Source organism: Rattus norvegicus, chromosome X (assembly GCF_036323735.1).
Source record: "Rattus norvegicus strain BN/NHsdMcwi chromosome X, GRCr8, whole genome shotgun sequence".
NCBI classification, from domain to species: Eukaryota; Metazoa; Chordata; class Mammalia; order Rodentia; family Muridae; genus Rattus; species Rattus norvegicus.
The window spans coordinates 39,204,794-39,229,826 of NC_086039.1; the positions used below are offsets into that span (position 1 = coordinate 39,204,794).

The following is a 25,033-nucleotide window of genomic DNA, read 5'->3' on the forward strand; positions in this document are numbered from 1 at the left end:
TTACCTGCACTGTGCTCAGCCTTCCCTCCGGTGGCAGAATGTTTCTCAGTTGCATGCTTATCAGCTACATACTTCTCAGTGGCATCCTTGTCAGCCATGGGCTTCTCCAGGGTTTCTTCTCTGGGTAGAACAGTGGTCTGCCGACCAGTGGCACCTTCCTTTTCCTTATTACTCTTCTCTTTTTCTGCCTTCTTCTTGAGTGTTTCTTCACTTGGAGTGGGTGGAAAGTAATACTTCACAGGAGACCCTATGTATGTGGGCTTCACTGTCTTTGGAGACTGTGGATATGTTTTTGCAGTTACCCTGGAAAACCAAAATAAGGCATAACAGATACTGAACTTGATCACCGAATTTTTCATAAGAAAATTTGCTCCAGGAAACTATTTAACTTCATCCTTATATAGAATCAGTTGTAGGGTTTAGAATATACTCCCCAAAGTCATCCAAATGAAATACACGGTACCTGTAAGATGTTCTTGGAAGAAAGAGAAATTGTTTAGATTGATTTATTTTATGTATATGAGTACATTGTAGCTGTCTTCAGACACACCAGAGGAGGGCATCAGATTCCATTACAGATGGTTGTGAGCCAACATGTGGTTGCTGGAAATAGAACTCAGGATCTCTGGAAGAGCAGACAGTGCTCTTAACTGAGGAGCCATCTCTCTAGCCCAAGAGAAATATTTTAAGAAATCTAGCTGGTAATACCCTGCCCTAAATTTATCTGTGTTTTGTGACAATGTTTAGGACAGGTTGGTAACATGGTTTGGATATGATTACGCAACAAAAGACCTCTGTGTGTGTGTGCGTGTCCCCATGTGTCCATGCTGTGATGCACATGTGAGGTCAGAGGAAAATTTTGTGGGGTCACATCTCTCCTTTCATCTTTATGTGGGCTCTTGGTTCAGGTTTCCAGATCTGGGTGGCAAATGCCCTTATACAATGAATGAATCACCCTACTGGCCCCAAGCCACACTATCTGGGATTGGATTATTTACTATAAGGATGTGTTAGAGTGTGAACCAGCTTTCCCCACCTCACAAATACGTGACCTTTCATATATGCCCACTTTTCTTCTTCGTTTTTCCTTATGAAGCAGCAACATGAGTACCTCACCAGAAGCCAAGGGAATGCTGGTATTATGCTCTTCAACTTCTACACCTTCGAAAACTGTGGTCCAAAAACAAACCTCTTTTCCTTATGAGACATCAACCCTCAAACATTTTGTTATAATGTGAAACAAGTTAAGACAGATTACTGAGCATTCCCTTTATCTTCTTTTTAGATGAACACTAGAGTTGGATTTGGTTTCAGCATATGGCAATAGACAAACTGGTTTTATTTTTTTTATTTCAAGCTTTATTATCAGAGAAAAAAAACCACACAGACTCATGTGTTTGAATGCTTGGTCCACAGGAAGTGACACTATTAGGAGGTGTGACCTTGTTGGACCTTGTTGGATCTTGATGTTTCATATAATATTCCCCTCTGTTGCCTTCAGATCAAGATTTATAACTTGGTTTTTACTGCCATACTTACCACCAAGACAAGAATAGACTAACAGTAAGACAGCCCTAATTAAATGTTTTCCTTTATAAGAGCTGCCTTGGTCATGGTGTTTCTTCACAGCAGTGAAACCCTAGCTAAGATAGGCATTTTAAAGATAATGCTGTCTCAAAAACTAACAATAATATGAACCAAAACCAGGATGATAAACTTGTGCTGGCTAGTTTTATGTCAACTTGACACAAGCTCAAATCAATTAGGAAGAGGGAATCTCAACTGAGAAAATGCCCCTACCAGATTGGCCTGAGGCAAGCCTGTGAGGCATTTTCTTATTTAATAATTGATGTGGGAGGACCAAGATTGCTGTGGATGGCACCATCCACGTGTTTGTGGTCCTGTGTTCTATAAGAAAGCAGGCTGAGCAAACCATGCAAAACAAAGCAGTAAACAGCATTCTTCCTTCCATGTCCTCTGCATCAGTTCCTGTCTCTAGATCCCTACCCTGATTTCTCTCAGTAATGCACTATGAAATAAGCAAAATAAATCCTTTCCTACCAAAGTTGTTTTGGTCGTTGTGTTTTATCATGGCCCAACTAAGACAAACGATAGTGGGAAACCATGCTGTACTGTTCTTTCATGTTGCTAGTTTTCTACTGTGCAATGTTTTCCTAGAAGTTGCAAAACTTATGTTTTACTTCAAAGAATGTATACAAACATAACAGAAAGTCTTTTACTTGGCCACACCCCTTTTCCTGCACTGTCACTAAGTACTATAAGGACACTGTTAGATAGGTAGATCCTCAGTTGTCCCCATGTTGGAAAGCCTCTATTTGCCTTCTCATGGTGACAATGGCCTTCTGAGGTAGAGATCCACACTGCTCACAGCTATAAAGCACTATGTGTTTGTCATAACCCGTGAGGGTAACAGAGTGATTTGGTCTAATGTTCTGCCACAATCGGCACATATTACTCACTCTCTAGAACATTATACAGGTGCCATAGATACCCCCATCCAACAAAGGGAAAGGCAAGGATAGATGAGACCTGATGGGAGAAGTGATGGTAAAGAATAATACATTGTGGTGGATGGAGAGAAACATTCTCCCTGCCCATAGACTTGTCTACCTTGACTCATTAAGGTGGCACTTTCAGTAACAGAAGCACTGGCGAAAACTGTCTATTGCTTTTCTTTGCACTTATACTCCCTAAGAAGTAAAGTTTGAGTTTTCTAATCAGTAAGTCTAAGGAGGGTGTTGGACACAAACAACCTGACCTTTGTAGTTCTTTTGTTGTAGGAAGTTCTCTTCACTTACAGGGAGCCTTTCCTCTGAGTTCCTCTAAGTAGTGTGAAAAGAGATGGGCCCTGGTTCCTCAGGGGTCTGCAGTATGCCTGCTATCTCCACCCATGAATGAGCGCAGAGATGATGGTTCTGAAGACACCGCTCTCACTAAGAAGAATCTCTACAACTGGACTGTGTACTTGGAAATGATTAATATTCACTGTCAATTTCATTAGATTTAGAATCACCACAGAAACATACCTTTGAATGTGATTATGAGGGTGTCTTGAAAAAGTTTTAACTGAAAAAAAATCTATTCTTTTTGTACTTTTTCATCCATCCATCCATCTATCCATATTACAGCCTGACCTGCAGTTTTCTTTCTCTTTATTCCTTTCTATCTTACACCCTGACCTGCAGTCTTCCTTCCTTCCACACATGTGTGTGTATGTATGTATGTATGTATGTATGTATGTATGTATGTATGTATTTTTACAGTCTGACAGTTTCCCCTCCCTCCTCTCTTGCCAACCTTTTCCCTCCCACCTCCCCTTCACCCAATCCCATCTACTCCTCCTGTTTCTCTTCAGAAAAGGGCAGGCCTTCCATGGATATCACCCAGCCATGGCATATCAAGTTACAATAAGTCTAGACACCTCCTCTCCTGTCTATTAAATCTAGACAAGACAACCCAGTAGGAGGAAAGGGTCCCAAAGGTACACAACAGATCAGAGACAGGTCCTGCTCCCACCGTTAGGCATCCCACAAGAAGACAAACTACACAGCTGTAATATATGTGCAGAGGGCCTAGGTCAGTCCCATGCAGGCTCCCTGGTTGGCACTTCCATCTCTGTGAGCCCCTATGGGCCTACATTAGTTGATTCTGGAAAACCCCAATCTTATTATGGGTGGCATCACTGATGAGGTAAGGTGCTGAACCACAAAGAGAAAGTGAGGAGCACAGCACTAACATTTGTCTCTCTCTGCTTCAAGCTCCTGGGCTTATGCTTTTTCTACCACGATAGACTTTACCTTCAAACTCTAAGCGGAACTCAACCTTCCTCACATTGTTTCTGTCAGGTATTTTGTCACAGTTATAAGAAAAGCAACTAATATAAAACCTGAATTGGTCACAGCCTAGCAGTCACAAAGCTATCACCTGAATGCCAACATGACATTCTTTTTTGCTTTAAAGGGCTCACTAATGCAAAATGAGGTCACATTCTCTCTCTCTATCTGGCAGAAGCCTGCAGGTCTGTTAGATCCATAATGGTCATATGGAAGTTCATGTTGCACCACTGTGAGGTTCTATTATAAGTAAACTATTCATGACCACATATTAAAAACAAACAAACAAACAAACAAACAAACAAACCCCTTCTACCTGTTAAGTGAGAATAGATTATTTGGGATAAAATTCTGTTTATGCGGGGTTGGGGATTTAGCTCAGTGGTAGAGCGCTTGCCTAGGAAGCGCAAGGCCCTGGGTTCGGTCCCCAGCTCCGAAAAAAAGAAAAAAAAATCTGTTTATGCTCCCCTATCCCAACCTCTCATTAATGAACAGAATATACTAACACATACACAAACACACAGCTAGAGAAATGTACAATACACAAGCAAAATCTAGAATACAGTCTTTGAAGTCTCAATTTTACATATGTACAGAGTTTCCAGGAAAGCTTGCCTCTGTATAGCTTATATGGATTTAGCACCCTGCTGGACATCATAGAAGAGGAAGAAATCTTGAACAAAACACAGTCATTCTGGCAGGTTCTATGGCTTTCCGGGCAACTGATTCACACTACTTTGAGCCAAGGGAAGCCTGACAACACTATTTTTCTAGTTCCCAGGAATAGGTGTTTTAGCTAAAGAAACAAATTCAACTTAAATTAATTGAGAGAAGCCATTGTGATTTTTCTCAAGCTTTATTTTGAAGTATCTTCATACCTATTTATTCAAGACCTACTTAATTGTCAGTGATGCAGGCAGGAAATTTCTACTAACCACAGTTTTTGTAAGAACACTACCCTTGACAGCATAATAAGTGACTTTTCCCAAAGAGATACAAAGAGTGAGGACAGGGCTGGCACCCAAGTTCTGATATTTATTTGCCTTGCTTTTTCAGTTTTTAGTTTTATTTTGCTATTTTAACTTTTACGGGTTGAAAATACTGTAATAGAGAATTAAAAAGGAATGCACAGAGCAGAATTATATAATCTGCATGATTAACAAAAAAAAAAGAGTTAACAAACACCTACATAAGTACAGTGAATGGCAAGAATAACTCTCTGGAGACAGCTTTACACCACAGAACGTGAACAGACAACAAAGTGGAACTCCAAAGGAGTCCCTGCCCCCTATCCTGGAATCTGATTTTATTTTCTCCATTGCTATTTAATGCCAAGAATGGTGAATATAGTCTACACCCTGGCTATGAGAGAGTTATGTGATTGAGTCAGTATAATTCAGCCAGCAGTCTGAAATTTATTACTTTATATAGAAAAAAAGAAAACCTACATACACCACCTTATCCCACAAACTGACACCATAATATGAAATGCTAACAAAGACTCAACATCCCTGCCACAGGGTTTCTGTCCAAATGCATAACCTGAATCTAACCTTCAATAAACATCAAAACAACCTAAGTCAAAGGCAAACCATCACATGAACTAGCTTCTATGCTAAGATCATGAAAAAAATAAGACTACAAAATCATTACAGGTTAAAAGAGACCAAAGAGTAAGGGACTCCATATATCTATAATTTTAGATTTTGGGAGGTGGAGGCAGGATAATCAGGAATTCAAAGCCATCCTCAATTACACAATAAGTTCAAGACTGGCCTGGCAATATAAAAACCCTATCAAACATACACAAAACTAAACAAATAGTAAATAATGAGATAAAGAAGACTACGGTGATTAAATTATCAAATACAATGTGGAATTCTTTGCAGATTCAATCCTGGGCTATAATTGACCAAAGCTACATATAGTTTATAAATCAAAGTTAATTTTTCTAATTTTCATGTACTGTGGGTATATGTATTAGTTACTTTTGGTTCTCCTGCAACAAAATACCTGACAAAAGTAACTTAGAAAACATTATTTGGGGTTATGGTTTGAGGGACCACCATGATGTTTGGCAGCAACAGTGGGAGAGGGACAGTGAGTCACATTTCATTCAGTTGGGAATCAGAACAAGTTAAATATTGGTGCACGTATTACTCCTTTTAATTTTTTTTCTGTTTTTTAAAATTTAGTCTGAGACCCCAGATTATGAAATGGTACCACAATCAGGGTGGGTCTCTTCTCAGTTAAACCTCTTTAGAGACTTCCTCAAAGACATACCCAGAGGTGTGTCTACTAGGTGATTCCAAATCAAAGTTGTCAATGAAGGGGGCTGGAGAGATGGCTCAGTGGTTAAGAGCACTGACTGCTCTTCCAGAGGTCCTGAGTTCAATTCCCAGCAACCACATGGTGGCTCACAACCATCTGTCATGAAGATCCGATGCCCTCTTCTGGTGTGTCTGAAGACAGCGACAGTGTAATCACATAAAATAAATAAATCTTTAAAAAAAAAAAGTTGTCAATGAAGACCAACCATCACAGTAAATAAAGGAATGCCTTTGTTTTTGAGGGACACATTGTCAGCAACTTATTTTCAAAAGTTCCAGGAGATAATGGTATGTATCTACTGATAGAGGGGATGAGAATGATAAAACAAATGTGGATGAAAGAGTACTAATAATTCTTTAAAATTGAAACGATCTAAAGAGAAAGGCTTAAAAATTGGTCCAAATTCAAATGATCCTTTGGTAAGACTTAAACATATAGTATTATGGAATGGGTAAATACATATACCTGCAGGACCAGGTATCACTTGATATTTTTAATTATACTTTACAGGGAAAAGGTCGGATAAGAAACAAATGATGGTGACAAAACAGCAGCTGAACTGCCAATACAAGGAGCCCTAGTGCCCTATGGTTACTTATCTATGTGAGTGGATAACCATACCATGCATCTGCCAAAGAAGTCTATGGGAATGACACCTAGACAAAAGCAATTAAAAATTTCCTGGGTTTCTATGAGCATATGATTTAAAGCAATGAGATCCTTATTTTGACATATGCAAAATACCCTTTGTGCTAGTTAGTTTTCTTCTTGTGATAAAATATTTGACAAAAGTAAATTAAGGAAAGAAGACTTGTGCTTTTTGTTTGTTTTGCTGGTTGGTTAATAGTATGGCATGATGGTAAAAGGATTAGGCAGATAGTCACATTGTATCTGCAGTCAGGAAACAGCAATGACCACTGATGATCAGCTTGCCAACCCATGGAATGGTATCATCCACATTTAGGGCATCTCTTTCTACCTCAAATAACATAGTCTAGAAACTCTCCCATAAACATACCCAGAGATGGAGAGATGGCTCAGTGGTTAAGAGCACCAGCTGTTCTTAGAGAGGGTATAATTTCAATTCCTAGTACCTACATGGTGGCATGTAACCTTATTTAACGCCAGTTCCACAGGAATCTGGGCTTCATGAGTAACAGACAGACATATTCTGGTGCACAGACATACATGTGTGCAAAGCACCCAAGCATATAAAATAATTTTTAAAATTGTAAAATGTCAATAATAAATGGAGTTTGCATATGTGTGATACCATTTTTAATACCAAGTTTCTTTTTCTTGTCTTTCTTCAATATTGAAAATATAAAGTAGGGGTTGGGGATTTAGCTCAGTGGTAGAGAGCAAGCGCAAGGCCGTGGGTTCAGTCCCCAGCTCCGAAAAAAACAAAAAAAAAAAAAAAAAAGAAAAAAAAGAAAAAAGAAAATTAAAAAAATATGTTAAGTTGTAAAGAATGAAACAATAAGTGTCCATACATCCACCATTTAATCCAGAAGAAAGGCACTATCATTATGACGAAAATTTTTGACTGATCTGAACTGATCCAACAGCTCCCTGCACCTAAATCCAATGTGGGGAGAGAACTGAACACCAGAAGTGTGGACAATCCTGAGACCACAGGACAGTCCTGCCCACTTCTGCCCACCTCTCCTACTTCCCTGGCCTAAGAGGAAACTGCATAATGCCTCTGGATACAGGAATATAGGAGCAGTCAGTGGCAGACTGAACCGGTCACATGGCTCTCTGTACCCAAATCCTGTGGGGGAGAAAGCTGGACCCTCAGAAGTGCAGACACTCCTGAGAACTCAGAAGAAGACTATTCTCTGCCCACATTCCCAACCCAAAAGGGAATCGCCTAGTGCCATCTGTGGCCCCTGGGTGCAGGGACCTAGGAGCAGTCAGGGGCAGGGTATCTGCCTGCACCAAGAGCTGAAAGCCAGTCACCAGGAGTGCCTACACAACTGAGGGCAGAGCTCTCTGCTCCCAGATCCAGCTGAAAGAAAACAGGTCTACAGGAGTGCTGACACACAGGCCTATAGGAGGGTCAGGCCACTGCCAGAGACAGCAAGACAAACTAATACCAGAGATGGGGAGAGGCAAGCACAGGAACCCAAGCAACAGAAACCAAGACTACTTGGCATCATCAAGCCCAGCTCTCCCAAACAAGCAAATACTGGATATGCAAACACACTAGAAAAGCAAGATTCAGATTTTAAATCACAATTTAAATGATGATGGAGGACTTTAAGAAGGACATAAATAATTCCCTTAAAGAAATACAGGAAAGGGGTTGGGGATTTAGCTCAGTGGTAGAGTGCTTGCCTAGGAAGTGCAAGGCCCTGGGTTCGGTCCCCAGCTCCAAAAAAAAAGAACCAAAAAAAAAAAAAAAAAGAAATACAGGAAAATACAAGTATACAAATAGAAGCCCTTAAAGAAGAAACACAAAAATCTCTTAAAGAATTATAAGAAAACAGAACCAAATGGGTGAAGGAATTGAACAAAACCATCCAGGATTTAAAACTGGAAATAGAAACAATAAAGAAATCACAAAGGGAGACCCTGGAGATAGAAAACCTAGGGAAGGGATCAAGAGTCATAGACCAACAGAATACAAGAAGAGAACGAAGAGAGAATCTCAGAGACAGAAGATATCATAGAAAACATTGACACAACTGTCAAAGATAATGTAAAGCGGAAAAAGCTACTGGTCCAAAACATACAGGAAATCCAGGACTCAATGAGAAGATCAAACCTAAGGATAATAGGTATAGAAGAGAGTGAAGACTCCCAGCTCAAAGGACCAGTAAGTATCTTCAACAAAATCATAGAAGAAAACTTCCCTAACCTAAATAAAGAGATGCCCATAAACATACAAGAAGCCTTCAGAACTCGAAATAGATTGGACCAGAAAAGAAACTCCTCCCGTCACATAATAGTCAAAACACCAAATGCACAAAATAAAGAAAGAATATTAAAAGCAGTAAGGGAAAAAGGTCAAGTAACATATAAAGGCAGATCTATCAGAGTTACACCAGACTTCTCACCAGAGACTATGAAAGCCAGAAGATCCTGGGCAGATGTCATGAAGACCTAAGAGAACACAAATGCCAGCCCAGGCTACTATATCCAGCAAAACTCTCAATTAACACAGATGGAGAAACCAAGGTATTTCATGATAAAACCAAATTTACACAATATCTTTCTACAAATCCAGCCCTACGAAGGATAATACATGGAAAATTCCAATACAAGGAGGGAAACTACACCCTAGAAAAAGCAAGAAAGTACTCTCCTTGCAACAAAACTAAAAGAAGAGAGACACACAAACATAACTCTGCCTTTAACAGTGAAAATAAAAGGAAGTAGTAATTACTATTTCTTAATAGCTCTTAACATCAATGGACTCAATTCCCCAATAAAAAGACATAGACTGACAGACTGTATACAGAAAGAGGACCCAGCATTTTGCTGCCTACAGGAAACACAACTCAGAAACAAAGACAGACACTACCTCAGAGTGAAAGGCTGGATAACAACTTTCCAAGCAAATGGTCCAAAGAAACAAGGTGGAGTAGTCATTCTAATATCGAATAAAATCTACTTTCAACCAAAAGTCACCAAAAAAAGATAAGGAAGGACACTTCATATTCATCAAAGGAAAAATCCACCAAGATGAACTCTCAATCCTAAATATCTATGCTCCAAATGCAAGGGCACCCACATTCATAAAAGAAACCTTATTAAAATTCAATTTACACAATGCACCTCACACAATACTAATAGGAGATTTCAACACCTCACTCTCATCAAATGACAGATCATGGAAACAGAAACTAAACAGAGACGTAGACAGACAAAGAGAAGTCATGAGCCAAATGGACTTAACAGATATTTATAGAACATTTCATCCTAAAACAAAAGGATATACCTTCTTCTCAGCACCTCATGGTACTTTCTCCAAAACTGACCATATAATCAGTCACAAAATAGGCCTTAACAGATACAGGAAGATAGAAATGCTCTCCCATGCATCCTATCAGATCACCATGCACTAAGACTGGTCTTCAATAACAACAATAATGACAGAAAGTCCACATATACATGGAAGTTGAACAATGCTCTACTCAATGACAACTTGGTCCAATATTGTCAGAAAATGTACTGATGAAGTCAATGGAGAAATAAGATAAATCCTACAATTAATTTGTAACAGGCCTTTACACCGCCAACTATAACTTTAACAAAGCTCCCAGTAAAAAGAAGTGAACCCATGTTTTATTTGTTCAATTATCTAAAAGAAAAGAAAATTCCCATGTGTTACTTCCTTGTCTGATCCCCATCTTGCCTCATTCAAAGAGTCCAGTATGTCATAAAAATTCATTTCACAACATTTAATTTTGAAGAATGTTGTTTAGGTAGTAATCTGGGAACTAAAAGTACATGGAATCTATTATCAACATTCTTCTGTAACTTGCTTTCCCATTCACTATGACATTCCTGAGATCTACATGTGGTTACAGGCAGTTGTGACCAACGTTTCTTTACTGTATAGTTTTGATTTAGTTTTAATTAATTTATGTTCACTGCATATAAGCCCTCATGATTCTCTAGACTGGACCATGCCCGGGTGTTTCATTCACTAATTTTCAACTAGTAGGAACCTATTTTTCTGGGTATTTTATTTTTATTTACTTGGGAAAGAGAGGTTTCAATATGTAGCCTATGCTGGCTTAGGCTAGCCTATAAATTTATATGATCCCTCTACCTCAGCCTCTTAAATGCTACGATTATAGTCTGGCTTTTCTGAACATTTTAAAACCAGAAACTCTTGTTTCTCTTTAGACCAAATTTAAGCATTCTTTTTTCTCCCTTTTTCCCTTGCTTATTTTTAGGTTAGTCATTCTTAATAGGAAGTTTTGAAATCTGAAATGCTCCATACTCCAAATCTTTTTAAGTATCATGCTACTGCTTAGAAATTTTCAGACTTCAATCTGTCAGATCAAGGATGCCTAACCAATAAAGTCTGTGCAAGCATCCCCAAGCCTGAGCAACTATAAAATGTGAAACATTCCTAGTTCCAAGTAGTCCTAATGAACTAAGAGAGACACATACCGAGCATCTGTCATACAATAATAAATAAAGACAATGCCCCAAGTATTCTGAAGAGGCCACCTCCTGTAGTCAGGCAGAACTCTCAGGGGAGGGATGGGGACACCAACCCACCCAAAAAACTTTCAACCCAAAATGTATTCTAAATAAATCTAAATAAATCTCTAAAAGAGATTCAGGGATGGGGGTTGGAACAGAGACTGAGGGAATGGCCAATCAATAACTAGCCCAACTTGAGACTCATCCCTTGGGTAAGCACCAGTCCTTGACACTATTAATGATACTCTGGTTATGATTGCAGACAGAAGCCTACCATGGCTGTTCTCTGAGAGGTTCCACCCAGCAGCTGACTGAAACAGATTCAGATATCCACATCTAAACATTGGATGGAGGTTGGGGACTCTTGTAGAGGAGTAGGGAAGAATTAAAGGCCCTAGTGGGGACAGGAACCCCACAGGAAGACCAACAGAGCAAACTAACCTAGGACTTTGGGTGTTCTCAGAAACTTAGCCACCAACTAAATAACATACTCAGGCTGTACCTAGGCCTCTGCACTCATATGTAGCAGATGTACAGCTCAGACTCCATGCAGGTCCCCCAACAACTGGAATGAAGACTGTCCCTAAAGCTGTTGCCTGTCTGGGGAATCCATTCCCTAACAAGGCTGCATTGTTGTCTGGCCTCAGTGGGAGAGGATGCACCTAACCCGGCAAAGACTTGATGGGCCAGGGTGGATGAGGGACGAACTCTGATTTCAGAGGGGACTGGAATCCTGGGTAGCAATTAGGATGTTAAAAAAGGATGTGTGCACAATAATGACAGGCAGAACTGAAGACTCCAAGATAGTGAGGAACGGCATCATGAGAGTAACCAACAATGTCACCCTAAGGCCAAGGTATGGTCCTAGCCTGTGCTGCCACCAAGGGCCATATCAGGGTGCAAGGCCCTGCAGCAGCAGGTCTGATATCACCAAAGAGCAGGTGGTTATCCCTGGTCTGGACTATGACCAGGGGGCCATGTTGATGTCTGTGGTGCTTTGAACAGGTAGGTATGGGCCCCATAGACTTATGTGTTTGAATGACTGACACATAGGGATGGTATTATTAGGAGGTGTGGTCTAATTGGAGTGGGTGTGGCCTTGTTGGAGGAAATGTGTCAGATAGGCTTTAAGGTATTCTTTGGTCATTCTATGCCCTCAGATCAAGATGTATAACTCTCAAGTACCATGCCTCTTCCATGTTTCCTGCTATGATGATAATGGACTAAAACTCTGAAATTGTAAGCCAGCCCAATTAAATGTATTTCTTTATAAGAAAAAGAAAGATGGGCTGGAGAGATGGCTCAGCAGTTAAGAACACTGACTGCGGAGAGGAAGATAGAGACAGACAAGAAGGACGATTTGAATCCAGGTGATCTAGGTCAATTTTATCTCGTCTAGCTGGTCGGTTGGCCGGAGTTTCTCATCAAGGAGTACATGCTGTTTGCTCCCCAGATGGACAGCCTGAATGAGCTACAAATCCATGGAGCCTGGGACACAAGAGACTCTAAAGTCTGCAACAGAATTGAAATCTCCACCTTGCCAGATCCTGCTGGGGGAGAGCTGGTCTTCCAGGAGTGCTGACACAGCTGAGAACTCAGAGATGGTCTTATTACCCTGACACATATCTTTGGGTGAGAAACATCGGATGACAAGTTCCTCATGTGTTCTGAAGAGGGTGGATCTAGGAGCCCCTCCAGTGAGGCTTGAAGGTTATTGGTTAGCCAAGTGGTTCTGCGGTTCCAACTGAAATACCCCTTTCATTCAGTTTGAAGGCCCTTTTCCTTTCCAACTTGCTAAAAACAGAAGTCTATGTTTACCAGTGAACCCATCGACCCCACTGCTACTTAACATGGCCACAGGGGCTGTGAAGAGGTTAGCAAGTTGGCTTCTCAAAAAAAAAATAGGTCAATTGGGGGCTGGGGATTTAGCTCAGTGGTAGAGCGCTTACCTAGGAAGCGCAAGGCCCTGGGTTCGGTCCCCAGCTCCGGAAAAAAAAAATAGGTCAATGATCCTGGACTTTGTGGTGAGGTCTAGGGTAATCACGGGGTTCTTGTAAGTTGAAGCGGTCAGAGGTGAGAAGAGCACGGATGCCAATGAGAGTGAAGTAAGGAGGCCTCTTAATGATGGAGAAAGGGCTGTGAGCTGGTAGACTGGGATTTGAAAAGGCACAAAGACATGCTTTCCCTTGAAGTCTGCAGGATCATACGCCTCAGTGCCTTGCGTTCATACCAAAGACCCCCGCACCCGGAAGAGAAGACACTGTTGCTTCCGGACACTACATCAGCCCTGGAAAATAGATTCCTCCTCTCCTCCCTTTCCTGTCTCTGTCCTTCCCCCCTCTCCAGTTTCTTCTCCTCTGCCACCTTTTCTCTTCCCCTCTCTCCCTCTTCCTCTCAGCTCCTTTCTCTCTTTGTCTTTTGGGATCAAATAATTCAGGGAACAGTTAGGAACAGACCTGATGATTTACTAACAATGGATATTTTTGTTTATGGCAAGGTTTTTCTCTGATTATTATGAGTTCTGGTGAGGAGATTAATTCAGTTACAGTGATTTGTTTCCTTGTCTTGACTTCATAAAAATCACGGAGATACAATAATATAGTTATACATCCCCTGGGCTTGAGAATGCCCAGTAATTACAAGTGATTCACGAGAACAGCTTAACTTATAAGGGATTGTATTGTGCTCTGTGGTAAGCAGTCATTTATTGAGTTTTAAAAGTGCCTTTAGAAAGGATATAATGTGATAATCCATTAAAAGTACGTTTGGAGAAAAAAAAAAAAGAACACTGACTGCTCTTCCAGTGATCCTGAGTTCAATTCCCAGTAACCAATGGTAATGGGATCTGATGCCCTCTAATGCTGTGTTTGAAGACAGTGACATTGTACTCACATATATGAAATAAATAAATAAATCTTTAAAAAACAAGAAAAATAATAAAAGACAATCTCCAACCTCAAAGTAGTTTTGAAGAAGCCCACCAATTGAACATAAAATGCTGACACAATAAGAACAAGCTTCAGATGAACAAGGCTTCAACTGAGGCCTGACCCTCACTTCATATAGGTAGGTCTCCACTCAAATGTTACATTGAGGGATATATGCTGCTCAAAGGACATTATATACTTGCATGAAGATGATCTTATATAACTCTGCATAGAAAAACTTCTGAGTACCACTATACCTCTGCACTCCTGGATTAAGTTGTTACTAAATCACTTATTTATTATTACTATGTGTATGTACATGAAGAGTGTTGTGTGCAATGGGACATGTGTAGTGGTTAGGGGACAACTCCTTCCACTTTTAGATGAGTTCCAAGGATCAAACTCAGGTAGCCAGACTTTTATGGTAAGCACCTTTAGCAAGTCATCTTATTGACCCTTCAACTGAATCACTGTTGTCAATTACTGTTGGTACAATTTTTTAGTAACTTGGGACAATGATTATAAATCTGTTTTTTATTTATATTGTCCTTGTTGAGTACAGGACAATGATCATAATTGTTTTTTTACTTATACTGTTCTTGTTTATCTATCTATAATAAAAATGAAGTGTTTTATTTGAAAATGTTGTGTTGTGTGGGAACATATAACTATTATCTCAGCACTGTAGAAGCAGAGGCAGAAAGATCAGTTCAAGGCCATGAGAACTTTGTTTTGGAGATAGTCTGCAAATTGTTAAGCTCCAATAATGAGAGACAGTGAGCAGATGCCCACACACAAAGAAATCACTTCAATCTAGAGCTAGACATGGTTCACCAAAAGAAAAAGGATTATTCCAGAGGGAATAAAGAAGAGAAAAATAGAATTGAAGAATTTAAAGAGAAAATGATGAACATATAATTTTGGTAAATATGAATCGTATATATGTTACCAAGCAATGAACTTATAAATGGTCCTTCATTTATCCAGAAGATACATAAGCATGTAGCACATACCTCAAAGGTAGGTATTTGTCTTGCTCACCCATTTTGTTGGTCATGCTTTTGTGAGAGCAGAAGCCACAATGTTGGACAGAACCAAACTAAGTTTGACTGTTAACCATCAGAGTTCTGACAAGGGAAATATTGCTTACTTGGATTTCACAGGAGAAGATGACCTCTTGGAAATGTTTTCAGGAGGCTCGCATCTTCTCAGTGGGGACCCAAGACCCCCAGAAGAAACAGAAGTTGCCCCTCGTCCCTTCTTCACTTTCTCCATCTGCAAGAGACAAAGAATATGATAGCCACAGCTCACGACTGGTACTTCTTCTATAATTTGAAAAACTACCCCAGGTCAGAGTGACACAGTTTTCTTACAGAGGAATCAATACAAAGGCCTAATGCTCCATGTAATATGAATGAGATTTATGATAGCATGAAATCATTATATTTAGGTCATCAAGTTGGAACAACAATTTGTGCTTCAACATGGAGATCCTCTGCCCTTCATTTTGTTATCTTACCAAGAGGTAACAAACAGCATAACCACATACTGGCCCTAAACATATAGGAACTGGAAAGAATACAAAAACATACACTTGTAGCTCAGCCAGTCTTTGGGTCCTGTGTCTAAAGTGCATGGTATTTTCAGCAATAGGGACTAACCTGACACCTCTGAGGGCAACTAAGGCAAAGAGCAGTAGCCTATGTTTTGGGTGTCTTTTGGACAACCCTGAGTAACAACTCAAAAGAGGGCTTCCCATACTTGGTTATGTATTTAAGAATTACTAGTATATATTCATATGTATGAATATATATGATGTATATTCATATGTATATACACACACAATAATTATTGTAAAAAAACAATAATAAAACAATAAAAACAATAATTATTGTAAAAAAGAAATCATGATTTTGAACGAGAGTGAGAAGTATATGGGAAGGCTTGGAGGGAGGAAAGACAAGATGGAAATGATGCAATTATAATTTTAAAAATTAAAACATGGGGCTGGAGAGATGGCTCAGTGGTTAAGAGCACTGACTGCTCTTCCAGAGCTCCTGAGTTCAATCCCAGCAACCACACGGTGGCTCACAACCACCTGTAATAAGATCTGATGCCCCCTTCTGGTGTGTCTGAAGACAGCAACAGTGTACTCACATAAAATAAATAAATAAATCTTTAAAAAAATTATGCTGAGTCGTAAACTCTGAGGCTTACATGGTATAATGTAGAGTGCAACAGACACATCTTTCTACTTCCCCCTTACCTCTCTTGGCAGAAAGGAATGGGCATCCCTGACTGGCCTGCAGAAATAGCCTCACCCTCTTTCTTTACTACACTTTTCTGTAACAAGGCCTCATTTGGTCACCAGAAATGGCAACTTTCTTCCACAAATAGCCTACCTTACAGAAAAATCTAAGAATCAGAAATACCAGTTCCTATTTTAACTATCTAGGGGCAAACATGAATTTGATAAAAATAAATTTTTTGTTTTTACAAAGTATTTAACAGTGCTAAGGATGGAAGATAGTGGTAGGCTACTCATGTAACATGTAAGTTCCTGGATTTTCTCTCCAAGACTACAAATAATAAAAATAATAAATAATGAATAAGGCTAAAAGGTTCGATAGTATTGTAATAGTTTTAACATAAATTTTATGTATTAGTAATTGATACATAATCAACACAATTGATTACATGCACTGATTCCGTCAACTGAGGTGTCGCTCAGCTCCCTTTGTATTGAATAACGGATCTGGGTGACTTGCTTTTAATGACCTGCATGAGGCTTAACTCAGAAGTTGGGGATTAAAAGCATTATAGCTTTGTACATATAACCTGTCCCTTGGATTGTTTGCTCTGAGAGAAGTCAGCCATTTTGTTCTCACAAGTAGGTTTGTGGAAGCTTGTGGAATGAGGAACTGAGGCGGTCCCTTCTTCAGTAGCCCTGGAATGAAATTCTCACAAGAGGCCCAGTCAGGCCTTCAGATGACATAGCCCTGGCCAGCATTCTGACAAAATTCTCTAGAAATCCTGTACCAAAACTACCAAGCTTTTAATTGCTACCTTCAATTCAAACCCAAGGAACTTAGGAATGAAGACATATTTTTTAACTTAATCTTCCAAGGTTTAGGGCACTTTACTGTGTAGCAAATGATAACACAAATAATATGGTGTATACAATTTCTTAATAAATACATAAAATTGAGGTACCTGCTTAAGAGTCATGTCACTAACTGTCCATATGACATAAAAACATTCATAGGCTATTGTGAATGAAGTTTAACCTAGAACCTCAGTTTTGGTTGTATAAGAGGCAAAAGTCCTAAAACCAAATAGCCGGAGGAAGCGCAATGTTCCCTGCAACACTCCTTTTGACTCTTGTCCCCTGGAAGCAAGGCTGTGTTATCACAACAATCTCATTAAGAATCTGCTACAAGGCATTAAGGTTTAGGGAAATACAAAAGCACTTGGTAATTTTCCAAAGTTTGGTAAAAACTTAAAGCAAATGCATCTTTTGAACAGCCCTTGGAGAGAGATGGACAAAAGAGAGACCCCAGGTCGATGGTAGAAACAATCACACTGTCAGGCAAAGTAGAGAGTGAGGGAGAACATTTAAACTTACCTGTGAAGGCTCTCCTCCAGTCATGGCTCCCTTCCCAGCATCTCCCACACCAGATAAAAGTGTATTCTTCTTTTTCTCAGTGGTCCGGGTTGGAGAGGACTTGTATGACGATTTGAGAGGGCTCCTGAGAGCTACACAAGGACAGGCATGGAATACTAGAGAGTTACAGTACAATAACCAGGAAATAAGGGAAGCCCAAATGGAAAAGGTAGGAGAATCATGAGTTGAAAAGAACTTACTCCTTTAAAAATGTAAGGTGTAATCCACACCTAAAAATATTATGATTTTCCTACTGTATATAGATTAGATCTAAGTATGTGAAGTTCGGATATTTGCTTGATAGAGAATGCCTACATGACTAGTTCCTGTTAAAAACCCCAGGCACTAAATCTTTAGGGTGCTTTCTCAGTTGGCAACACTATGTTGTCATATGAAGCATATCCTGCATGACTCTTCTAGGAGATCCTTGGAAATGTAGACCCACTTTCCTCTGTATTTTTCATGCACTCTTCCCTTTGCTAACTTGGTTGGGTATCTCGTTACTATAATGAATCATAGCCAGGAGCTATGAGTCCTCTGAGTTCTACTGGTGAATCACCAAACCCTGGTGTTTTTGGGGGCCCTAGAAAAATTGACTTCAGAGGTGGGGATTGCTACAATGACTCATAAAAATAAATAAAAATCAATGTTTGGGGAAATGGGGAAGGAGTGAACCAAAGTGTTGTTAGTCACGGTATGAAACAGCCAAGATATTCTGTTGTGAGAGGTGAAAAGTTGTCTACAGAATTTGAAGATAACTACTCCAACTCCAAGAGTGTTGTCTCCACGGGATTCCTTGGCTACTTTTGGCTACTGTACCTAAACTGAGGTTAAAAAAAATCAGTCAGGGAGTGGTTTTAGTTTTCTCCTTCCGTGGAAATGTGGGGGGGAAACCAACCTTTTCTTGTTTTTGTCATCAGTGGGTGGGTTGGAACTAAGTCCTGAAACTAGAACAAGTTTCAAACTAATGTTTTGTTTTGTTTTTTAACACTATAATTTTCGTTTAAAAATTGAGACTGAAAAGACCTAAAAAGAAGAGATTTCCAGAAGAGATATACACTGGAATTTTAAAATTCAAACAGAGACTGTTGCAAATACATCCCTCTTTCTCCCTAGCCTGTGAAACATCCTGAATACTGCTGAAACACCTGGATTACGTACAAATGTCCGTAGGACAGGTCTCCAATGCTGCTCTTCAATGCTGTAATTCTGATGCAGAGCCTATGGATATTCTTTGCAAAAGGCTGTCAAAGTGCACCATTACTGCCTTCTGTGTGATTTTTAAAAGCAGCTGTGGTTTATAACAATGGGCTATGGCCTGACTCTACTTACTTTACCTTTTCCTAGTACATGTATCTAAGATACGTTCTTTGAAAATTTAGAATTTGATTCTGAATAATCTCTCAACATGATATATCTTTCTGATTGATATGATTTACATTTTTCTATATTTTCTTCTCCTCTTCCGCTTGCACCCCTAAAGATACTCTGTTTAAAAAGAGGCTTCTGCAAGTGTAGTGAATAATTGAGAAATCAAGTTTTGGATGCTGAATAGAATACAAGAAAAACAAAAGTCTGCTTATAGTGGCATGGGGGGCAGTGTCACAAAGAAATTTGTAATCTTTATTTTTCAGAATTACTCTAAGAAGTTCTCTTCTACAGAAAACTTCCCACAATGCCTTTGCAAGCTATGGTACACACAGATTTCTAGGTCTCGACTGTACATAACAGTGTTACTGAGCTAACTGTGATGGCCATTTTTTGGTATACTGCCATTACAGCACACTGATATACTATCCACATTCACCAGGTAGATAGGCCAGTGTCACCAACAGAAGGGGACTTTGGGAATGATAGCCTCAGGCAGTCTTTCTGGAATCACAGACCGAAATGAATTACTACCACTGTTCTAAGCACCCTGGGACAACTACAGTGCTGGAAAACTACAGTAGGAGTTCATATGGGGGAGTGAGTCTCTTGATCAAAGAAATCCCCTGCTCCAAGTGCCCTGAAGTCCTCACCTTCTCATTTTCCATAGGAAGCCATGAACCCTCAAGAATGATATTTGTACATGTCTTTAACATTATATCATTGCCTCAGACCTGAATTGAAGGTGGTCAAGAAAGCTTCAACTTACTGGTCAGAGCTGGGCTGGGTCAGGTGAAAAAAGATTCAGAAGGAACAAGGAAGTAACATGGCTGCTTAAGACAGACTTTTAAGATTAGTGGTATTCAATTCTACTTTTAAGCTCACGTTACCTAAAGGTTACATTTAAGATCAATGCCACAGGCTGGCCTTAGCCTTATCTTGTTGTGTGGTGTCCCACTGGTTTAAGACATGGCCATGGGGGGTTGGGGATTTAGCTCAGTGGTACAGCGCTTGCCTAGCAAGTGCAAGGCCCTGGGTTCGGTCCCCAGCTCCGAAAAAACGAAAAGAAAAAAAAAAGACATGGCCATGGGTTAAGAGTATACACTATTCAGAAGAAAGTGTTCAGATGTGTTCAGAAAGTGTTCAAATATCTAATAAACACCCCTTGTCTTAACTCATTTCAGTAAACACATCCTGGGTAATTACTAGAGAGACTGGAAGCTTGTGCCTTGTCTTTCCTAGACTTTGTCATTCATTTTTCCCCCTTGGTGGATATTGTTGTATAGTCTCTCATCATAATGAATAAAAGAGGTGAGTATATCTGTATACTGAACTTTCTGAGCAAATCTGAGGAATCCATGAAACATTTCTCCTTCTAAGAATGAGGATACTTCCTACTGGCTATGAATTTAGGGTTATTGTTGAGGTAAAATCAGCATATTATTTAATCTCCCCCTTTAAATGTCCAGCTCATTGATTTTAGTATATTCATAATCATAACCAAGTTATGAATAATTTTAAGGCTCTCAAATGAAACCTTTTATCCGTGAAGCAGTCACTAGCCTTCTTTCCCTTCCCTCCATGTTAAACATTAATCTACCTTCTGTTTCTAGTATTTACCTATTTCAGACATTTTATATAAGCAAAATCGTATAATTCGTGATGTTTGTAACTTCCCTTTTTTACTTGGAATAGTTTCAAACTTCATCTGTTAGGTATCATCTACCAGCAACCAGCATGACTTTCCTAATTAAGCTGAACAATACATTATAGATATGCTTCATTTTGTTTGTCCATTTGAGCTGTTTCCACTTGTGGTGACTGTGAATAATGCTGCTGCTAAGCACATTTACCTTTGAAGTGCTTTTAATTTTTCTAGCTCTATATCTAGGAGTAGAAGTGCTAAATCACATCATAACCACTTAAGAGGTTTTATAGCCAGACAGAGTGACACATACTAGCAATCTCAATACTTGGGAGATAGAGGTAGAAAGATCAGGAGTTCAAAGCCAGCTTCAGCTACATTAGTGAAGTAGAAACCAGTCTGGACAACATGAGATTTTGTCCTCCTCAGCCAAACAAAACAAAACAAAACAAAACAAAACAAAACAAAACAAAACACAAAAAAGAGAAAACAAAAAAAACCCCAGATCCTATGTATGTAACTTGATGTAATTGTCAATGAATACACTGTATCTTGGAATGTGGCCTTATATACACACTCTGCTGTTCATCTGCAAATGAATAAAATGCTTACCCTCTTAAATCTTGACATCATGTTCTAATCTTATTCAATAAAGGAAGGCAACTGATAGTCTGGTCCAGTGTTTGTCAGACTTTAATATGCAGGTTAGGGAGGGCCTCAGAGCTGGTCTTTCTACAAAGTTTCCATCACTGGTCCATGGATCACGTTTTGAGTAGCAAGGCTCTAGACATTTGTTTAGCTTTTATACTGTGCCAACTACTATGTTACCTTATTTATACTATGATCTCCTTTAATCCTCATAATTTTTAGAAAAGATTTATTTATTTTATGTGTGTGAGTACACTGTAGCTGTCTTCAGACACACCAGAAGAGGACATTGGATCCCATTACAGATGGTTGTGAGCCACCATATGGTTGCTGTGATTTGAACTCAGGACCTCTGGAAGAACAGTCAGTGCTCTTACCCACTGAGCCATCTCTCCAGCCCCTCATAATTTAATATTAAATTTTTGAGACATAGTCATGCTATTTTGCACAGACTGGTCTCAAACTCATGATCTTCCAACTTTTGGCTTACTAAGTAGCCAACATTGTAAGCATTCACCACAATATGTGGCTTTCATTACAATAAATTAATACTTTCACTTTATATATGAGCAAACATGAGTAGTAGCTGTGGAATTCCAAGGGGAAAGATATATACGCTAGTTCCAAAATAAAAAATTTCCTAAAAAAATTCTACTAACCTCCACAGTCTATCAAGTTGATTTTCCACTTGATTCACATGTCACCAGTCATAAAATAATTTACTCACCTATATATTATTCAGCTTTAAAACAAAAGCAACAGCAAAATACTGTCAGGCAGAAAATGCTATTAGCCATTGAAAGCATTTCATAAAGGCAGCAAAGGAGAAGCAAAATGCAAAAATTCAGGAATGAATCCAAGGCTGATGAAAAGTGTTTCAGGGATTTTCTTTGATTTTGCAGCTTGGACTCTTTTACCTTAGCCTGCTCAGAGAGCATGTATGTATTTCTGTTGCTGGCTAAAGAAGGCTGTGTAGGTGTCAGCAGTCTTGGAAACAAGAAAGGTTTCTATGGAACTAAGGTGCATGCAATGAGCTGAGGGATGGAATTAAACTGAGTTTTTAAAAAGAATTAAAATAAAAGAGAATAATGTTTAAATAAGATAGTAAATGATGGCATTTAACGTTCTGGTGGCAGAACAACCGTGGAAATAAAAATAACTCTAACAAAGGATGATTTTGGAGTCTGTCCCAGTAAAATCGAACAAATAAAATCACTCAAGATTGTAAACGAGTTCATTCATTCTCTTGTGGCATCAGAATTAATTCAACACACTAATTTACCTGAGCTACACAGGTGAGCTATAGGTGTGTAATGGTGCATACCTATAATCACAGCATCTGAGGACTGAAGTAGGAGAATCCTGTGTTTGATGCTAGCCTGGACTACACAGTAAGAACCTATCTCAAAATCAAAATAAAGCAAAACAAACAAAAAATAAGCACAGTGACCTGTATTAGATGAAGAGAATTAACCCCACTTCCAAAATATTTTTGGACTCAGTTACTAAATACATATAGCACTGGAAAAACAAAGTTCATGCCCAATTTACTAATTTTACACTCATTTTCTTAGAGTCCTGCTCTTTTCCAAAGAGGAAACAGAGGGGGAGTGGATCTAGGGAAGAGGAGAGGTAGAGAGGTGCTGAGAGAAACAGAAGGAGGGGTAATTATGGTTGAACTGTATTGTGTGAGAGAAGAATGTATTTTCAATAAAAAATTGAAAAGTTTTAGTATGCTTTTAATTTACTTTAAGTAAGGGCAAAATTACACCAATGGAACAAAAATAACAGCCAACCAATTATTGGCTTTAATGGAAGACATCAGGTAGGATTCATGATACAAAATTCATTGACCCCTGGATGTTATGATTTACACCTAGCACATGGGAGTGGAAGTAGTAATATTAGGAGTTCAAGGCCAGCCTGGCCATAGAATGAGGTGCTGTCTCAAAAAGAAAAGCAAAATTAACAACAAAATCTCAAAAAAAAAGAAAGAAAGAAAGAAGAAAAGAAAAAAGAAAAAAAAAGAAAAAATCCAATAACTAAAATGTTTTGGTTTAGGGATCTAATAATATATGACAATGAATATTGTTTAGATGGCTACTTAGTAAAAGTTATGGAGATTAAAAAATTTCAATTTAGCATACACATACAAGCAGATAATTCAGTTGTCAATCATGAAGTGTCATGTTTATGTTTATGTTCATCAATACAAAAAATGAATTTATGATCAACCTATAACCATGTGGTCTAATGAATATGTGGAATATGTTCCCTGAACAAATAGCCATAGAGTTCAAAGTGTTAAGTATTTTCTCTTCAAACCCTTCCTTCCATGTTTGAGTAGCTACCCATAAATTGGCATCAGAAGTAAGCAGCATGATGACACTTCTGGGAACTCTATTACATGCATCATGCCTCTGGGATGTAAGGATAAAGTCAATGCCAGTGAGTAAAAACCAGCAAGGTCCAGCAGTCTCTTCCAAGTCACAAGCCTCTTCTTTGCTCACCCCTTGGTGATGACCTGACAACCTCAACAGTCTTCTAGTACCTGACTTCCCTTTATCTGTGCTTTACGATAGTCTTGTTACACAAGGAGAGACCTCTCTTAACCTACATATAGTAAAAGGCAAAAATTCAGGCCTCCAGTGATTCTTCCAAGCCTTCATTAGAACACATAGGTTCTGAAAGTAGTGGATGTCCCTCTATATATACTGTCTCCCAAAATATTGCATTAAAAGTTTGTTCAAAGTTCGAAGGGGAGGGGGGAGGGGGATGTTTGCCCGGAAACCGGGAAAGGGAATAACACTCGAAATGTATATAAGAAATACTCAAGTTAATAAAAAAAAAAAAAAAAAGTTTGTTCATGTTTTACCTTTAAAAAATATCCACTTACTTCTGTATTTTTGTTTTCATTTATAAAATAGGCAGGCCTATATACCATGAATGAATTTACAGTCCTATTTTTTCTGTTATCAAGTCCTCCAGATAACTCTGACTAATCAATTCTCTAGCTAATCAATTATATTATATCACTGACCTAGCAGGTGCTTTAAAAAAGAAAACTCCTCTATGCCTTGTGGAATAGGCTCTTGCAAATTAGAAGACTATCAATTCCTATCAGTTAATAATGACCTTTCTTTATGGAACAACACCAAAGTCCTGTAAACCAAACCATAGTGGTTAGGACAGTGGTAAGATTTATAGAAGGAGATTTTCCGAAAAGGCAATGTTAAGATGCTCAACCAGAAAGAAGCAAACTGGAGAGACAAGGTCTACCCATTCACTTGCCTCGGTCTGGGGAATAAGATATTGCCACGATGGATGAAGACAGGTGTTTACTCATAGGAGGTTCCGTCTGCTTTGGCAAATTCATGGTTGATGTTGAAAGTTTGTCACATGCTGTAGAGAAATGCATTAAAGACATTGG

General features: G+C 39.0%; 1 protein-coding gene across 4 annotated transcripts in view; it reads right to left on the bottom strand.

Moving 5' to 3' along the window:
* The window catches only part of Map7d2 (MAP7 domain containing 2), a 115,724-nt gene that overhangs the window by 23,703 nt on the left and 66,988 nt on the right, over positions 1–25,033 (bottom strand). For all 4 annotated transcript variants that reach the window (NM_001289778.2, XM_039099843.2, XM_039099844.2 and 1 more), the window contains 4 exons: positions 24,895–25,005; positions 17,904–18,034; positions 15,429–15,553; positions 5–303 (listed from right to left, as the gene is read on the bottom strand). In NM_001289778.2, coding sequence (NP_001276707.1) covers positions 5–303; positions 15,429–15,553; positions 17,904–18,034; positions 24,895–25,005 — 666 coding nt within the window. The remainder of the gene's footprint in view (positions 1–4; positions 304–15,428; positions 15,554–17,903; positions 18,035–24,894; positions 25,006–25,033) is intronic.